At 38.2% G+C, this 6,172-nt stretch overlaps 1 protein-coding gene across 1 annotated transcript in view; it reads left to right on the top strand.

The window, feature by feature from the left end:
* Positions 1 to 12: 12 nt before the first annotated feature.
* Positions 13 to 6,172, top strand: part of LOC137256279 (general transcription factor 3C polypeptide 4-like) — a 28,931-nt gene continuing 22,771 nt past the window's right edge. Inside the window, exons 1-5 of the mRNA XM_067794019.1 lie at positions 13 to 132; positions 1,783 to 1,915; positions 2,491 to 2,608; positions 4,044 to 4,122; positions 5,803 to 5,902. Coding sequence (XP_067650120.1) covers positions 13 to 132; positions 1,783 to 1,915; positions 2,491 to 2,608; positions 4,044 to 4,122; positions 5,803 to 5,902 — 550 coding nt within the window. The remainder of the gene's footprint in view (positions 133 to 1,782; positions 1,916 to 2,490; positions 2,609 to 4,043; positions 4,123 to 5,802; positions 5,903 to 6,172) is intronic.

Raw genomic sequence — 6,172 nt, 5'->3', positions numbered from 1 at the left:
TTTTGTTTCAACATGGCGGCAGCGGGAAGCTTTGTAGCTACGTTTCCTTCAAACGTTACTGCCTGCAACGCAGTATCGTGGTCAGACGATAACAGAATAGCAATTGCCACAGATGGTGGATTGTTTATATTGGTAATCATTTCGGAAGTGATGTTTTTAAGTTTAAGAGATATGAATATCTGTCACACTTCAATACGCCAGTGCAACAACAGACGACTTTTTGATCAGACTCGTGAAGGTCCGGGGTAGAATAGACAATCAGCAACCCATACTTGCCATAAAGGGCGCCTCTGCTTGTCGTAAGAGGTGACTAACTGGATCGGGTGGTGAGGCTGGCTGACATGGTTGACTCATGTCATCGATTCCCAGTAGCACAGATCGATGCTCATGCTGTTGATCACAGGAGTGTCTGGTCTCGATTATTCGCAAGAGTTGTAACTCCGCTTGAAATGTATCCTATATATATTAGGATTTTTTCGGGTTATACTGACTAAGGATGTTGTTTAGGGTTAGGATAGTGGTTAGTGTTAAGGATTTTTAAAAATAAATCAACATTTGTTAATTATAGAATGATAAAATAAAACGGGGGTTACGGGCAGAAATCTTACCCAATTATTTTCAGACCGCCGCCATATAGCTGGAATATTGCTGAGTGCGGCGTAAAACTAAACTCACTCACTCACTCACTTTTGATGATCATCCATGAGAACTTGGAAACTGGCCAACAAGTTTAACATTTCTAGGCATTACTGCAGATTATTAGCCTTACAATAGCCAAGAATGCCATAATGTCACGCTGTCGTGTGTTAGCTCTTCACAGCCCTTGTCTATTATGATTACACAGAGCTTTTCCTTTTACCCCTAGTCAGAATGACCATACCAACAGGTCAAAATGGCCATACATTGGGGGTTTATTTGATATCTTAATGCTCATGACATTTTCTCATGTTGTATTATTTTATATCAAGGTGTACAAATGACAAATTACACATCAACAAATCATATTTTCAACAAATAAGACGAATCGTCACCTGAAAACCAGAGTGTTCTAACTCACTTAAAACTAATTTGAAGTTAGTGGATTCCAAACACTGAAATCTGATTTTGTTATTATCTATCAGAAGATAGAATAACACCTTATCTTTAGTATGACAGTCAAAAAAAAAAAAAAAAGTGGACATGGAACAGTGTTGTTTTCAGGTGATGATATGTGTATTTGTAGGTTCTTTCTTCATGTACATGCACTTTTGTACTGGGTTATCACCTACAACCCTGTTGGTCAGCTTTTCAGCCGTGGAGCGGCCTAACTCGTTTCCGTTTGCCATAGAAACGTATAAGAACAGTTACAATAAACACAGAGATAAACATTGATGTTTTTATCTGGTGCAAATTAATTTTCCTGGCTGCTGATTTTATTCATAAATGCAAGCATCTGTTTGTATTACTCAAGAAAACATATTAAATAAGAAAACATCTCGATGTACAGGATAAAAAAAAATCTCAAAATGTTATATAAGTAACAAACTGAAAGTATCAATTGAGAAATCATTTCAAGAACAATGCTCCTTAATATGAAACAAAAATAATGTATGGCCATTTTTACTTTTTCTATTGCCATTTTCACTTTTGGATACAGCCATTTTGACTGAGGAATGTGGCCATTTTGATTAGGGTCTGTGTGGCCATTTTTTCATGTGGCCATTTTGACCTGTTCCCAAAATTAATAGCGATAGGAGTGTTTGATGTGAAGGAGAATGTTGATTTGTACAGTTTTCTTGCCAGGAACTTTCTGTCAAGCCGTCACATGTAGATGCAGCTTGCCATTTCCTGCACTCCAACATTCCTCCTTCTAAAGAAGATGCTGTCAACTTTGTGCCTTTTGATTTTGAGGCGTTTTCTACATCTTTGGAAACAGGTTAGAGATATTTGCCTGTCACAATAATATCAATATATATAGTACAGACAAAAATATCAGTTTTTTAAATATTTGACAGATTGGTGGTTTACCAGAAACATGTCTGTCTTACATATTCTAGCAGTTGCTACTTTCACAAATGGTTGATTTTTCCATCTCAAATGATGAGATATATGATTATATGAAACTATCGATTGAAGCTTCTATCTCTTTATCATGCTTAGTGACATTATTAGAAGTGAATTTCAAGTCTCTACTGATTCAGACCTCTTGAATTAGGATTGTTACGATATGAATGAGATATTGCCGATGTGACGTTAAATATTAACTCACTCAGTCACTTGAATTAGGAAAGTTGTACATGTATTACCCTCTTGTAAATTTTTATTTACATTAGCTTTTTACATGTTTCTGAACGTTGGCATCTTGTCTGATCGAAATAATATACCTGACAGTCTCAGATTTCAGACTCGCAATATGGTTTCCATTACATAACACTTCAATCTATGTAGAGCCATCTAACGCAATTACTAATCTGACAGACCTTCATGTTACTCTGTGATGTCTTTTGACAGAGCAGATTCATCAGCTGATGTTTGACCGGACGCTGTGTCCAAGAACAGGATGTCAGACGTCCAGCAAGGGGTACAAGGTGGTGGCCTGGTCACCCACAAGAGGGGATACAGTGGGCAGGTAATGTTGACCCCTACAGGAATTTTTCTTATTTTTCTTATCCAGACTCGAACTTATTATGCTTATCTCCTATGCAAATGATAGTGGAACATTAGAATCCTTTGTACTTCCACGAAGAAGACTTAAGAGTACACTTGCACAAGAGTTGCCTCCCCTCTCCTGTGCAAACAGTAATCTGACCAGCCATGCTTGTCACTCTCCCCTTCACTGCTCAAGTGGATGGTCAGGGGGGGCATGGGAGTCCCTATACAGCACTGTGTCCTTTTGTATTTCGATCCCTTTGTCCAAATTTAGCTGTACAGTGGAAGCTTCACAACGATGTCACCTCGCTCTCAACATAGATTGTTGGTGATCTAATGATGAAGAAAATTCAAGCACCTATTCACCCCCTTGTCTGCAGAGACATCTACAGAGGTCACAAGAACAACAATGTCATTTTGGGTGAGTGCCGTTAAACTGAGAGCCTACAAAGCAGCAGGACTGGAACCTCCATGAGCCTCCAAACCCACATGAAGAGAGCTCTGGCGTCTACATTCAGTCTGCATGGAAACTGCTCAATTACAAGCAGTTTTTGAAGTCCGATTTGGTGTTTTCCAATCATTACCTCAGACCTCACCACCGAAGACATCTCCGGCATTCGCCAGTGTGGAACACTTGTTGTAGTACAACTAATGGTTCCACAGAGGCGTTGAAATCTCACCTTTTATCATGTTGTCTTGTTGATAACCTTCACTCTGGAGAGCTGTTGGTTTAGAGTCCATGTGTACATCTTGAACAGACTAGCATGAGTAAATAAGACCCTGTACTTGTAAGAAATATACTCATACATGAAAGTGACACAACTCTCATGATAAGGAAGATATCATAATCCATGAACTGATATAGATAACTAGTAGGAAGAAGATACTAGTACGTCTAAAAGGCCACATAAATCTGAGAAATTCAAAAATTCAATTCATCTAAAAGAAGTATGTACATCTCACACATGTCAGACATGGTACAGGGACAAACTTTATTGACGAACATCTTTATTCATCCTTATGTCTGATTCAATAACTTCTAAATATGGTATTCAGCAACCCTAGACTTTCGTAAGTGAAAGTAAAACTCTTTTTAATGACATGTGATGCACATTTAGATGAATCTCTCATCAATCATTATTTGTCGATATTGTTCTCACTTTAGTATGGAGTGCCTTGCCTCTAAGAGTAACTAGTTATTGAAAATATATTTTCTTGTAAGCAAGTTGTCAGCTTTAGTTATAAGATGAGAATTTTGCCCTTGTTTCGCACTTTCATCACAACCAAGTATGCACCTTCTGCTTGGGAATATAGAAACAAGGGAATGTTAGATGGGCTTTGCTTCATCTCACCATCATTTTGATTCTCACTAACTGATGATAGTGAAAGTATTAAACTGGATTGTTTTCTTACAGGTGTGTGTTGGCAAGTGTGTCACATGACCACCAGGTGTGTATCCACACCACAGGTAGCACCAAGAAGATGTGGACAACGGTGAGTTACATATCTTACAATCTTAGCATTTCATGATTTTGAATCAGAGGCCCAGATAAACTGCATATCCGGGTACAATACGCTAAGAAAATTTCTAATTATGCATTGAAAAATGATTGTTGCATGCCAGTTACACATTTAAAATGTTAGATAACCAAAAAGTTTTAAACATGCATGCGAAATATATTGCTAGAAATCGCATGATGAACAAGACACTGTGCTGTTACTACAGTATTAGTGTGGTACTCTCAGTACAGGATGAGTAACTTTTTATGAAGTCATTTCCATTACATTTAAGTTGTATTTTTCTTAGGTATGACATAAGGCAATACATACCTGCTTAGTAAACTTACTCAATGACATATCCTTTGGTGAGTAAAATCTCTGAAAGTACTCACATATTTGAAAGCACTGGGTAGTGGAAAATGAAATACCCACTCAACATGAAGTCACTTTTTGTGAAGTCATTTCCATTAAATTAAGTTGTTTTTCTTACGTATGACATAAGGCAGTACATATCTGCTTAGTAAACATACTCAATGACATATGTCATTAGGTGGGTAAACTCTCTGAAATACCCACATGTTTGAAAGCACCAGGTAAATGAAATACCCACTCAACATCATAATATCCACTCCAAAAAAATACAGTGGGTACCGTACCCACATGAGCTAATCTTATTTGGAACTCCAAATACAGAACATAAAATAACAATAATATTGTTCATATTTGTATTGCACCCAAATCCAAACTTTTTTCAAAGGCACAGGTCATATGCTCGTTTGAGCAAGAGGGTTTTCAGTTCATTTTGAAATATCTTGCAATCATTGATTTGCTGAATATTATTAGGTTGGGTTTATTCCAGAGTGCAGGTCTGCTTTGGCAAAACTCCTGTCACCTTCAAGTGTTGTTCTTGTTCTTTGGACACTAAGTAAATGAAGAGCATTCTCTGATGTTGGTATAAACATTATCTAACCACTATGAATAACTTTTGTGGTATAGCAGCTCTTTCATACCAACCATTGGTCTAGTTCCAGGTTGAGGGATTCACCAGACTATCCTGACCAATGAGAGCTCCTCTTCTATTTCACAAATAAAGATTTCATGACAATGATTATTTTCATGAACAACTGAACAAAATCTGTCTTCCACCATTCCATGTCCAACCACAATTTTATTTTGTTTTCAGCTTTAGTAAACATTGGTTTTCTGAGCCTTCTATCGTGTTTAATATAGAAGGTGGAATATCAGTTGTTACCATAGCTACCATGCATGGTTATGTTGGTCTGAGATGTGATATGGTATATATTTGCTTGTCTTGTTGGTGATTGGTATTCTGTTCCTAGTTGGATGGATGAGTGAGTGGGTTTAGCGTTACGCTGCTTTTAGTAGTATTCCACCAACATTCTGGTTACCCAAACTGGGCTTCACAGACTGGAACAATCTGGGTACTTGAACCTGTGTTTCGTCATGACAGGCAAACAGTTGAACCACTGGGTTACCCAACGCCCCTAGGCAGGTGAAACTAATACCACACCATACCACACCTTGTTACTGCAGTTGGATTAATGGCAGAGTAAAAAACACTCAATCAATAGTTCGCTGTGACCTCCGGTAAAACTGACATTCTACCAAACTACAAGGACAATATTTGTCATTACCACATTACCATGGTTACAGGTGGCAGATCTGTCTCAAATCTATGCCGCTAACAATCCTCTTCCTGGTGATCTCACCTTCAGTGCACTCCGGGAACAGACATACAAGTTGGCAGCAATGGGTAGGTGGAATGTGTGTCTTTGAGAGTGAGCGAAATTGTTTTTATGCTGTTTTTAGCAATATTCCAGTAAAATCACTGCAGAGGAGACTAGAAATTGGTTTTGCACATTGTACCCATATGGGGAATTGAACCCAGATCTTCGGTATGACAAGTGAATGCTTTAACCACGAGGCTACCCCACCTCCTTTGTCCTAGAGAGCACAGTTTTTTGGCTTCCTCCCTTGAAATCCATCGAGTTCTGTGCAGCAGACCCCAGCATTTTGTATGTAA

Source organism: Haliotis asinina, chromosome 11 (genome assembly GCF_037392515.1).
Source record: "Haliotis asinina isolate JCU_RB_2024 chromosome 11, JCU_Hal_asi_v2, whole genome shotgun sequence".
NCBI classification, from domain to species: domain Eukaryota; kingdom Metazoa; phylum Mollusca; class Gastropoda; order Lepetellida; family Haliotidae; genus Haliotis; species Haliotis asinina.
Note: the sequence above shows the minus strand (reverse complement) of the source record. Positions and strands in the feature narration are given on the sequence as shown.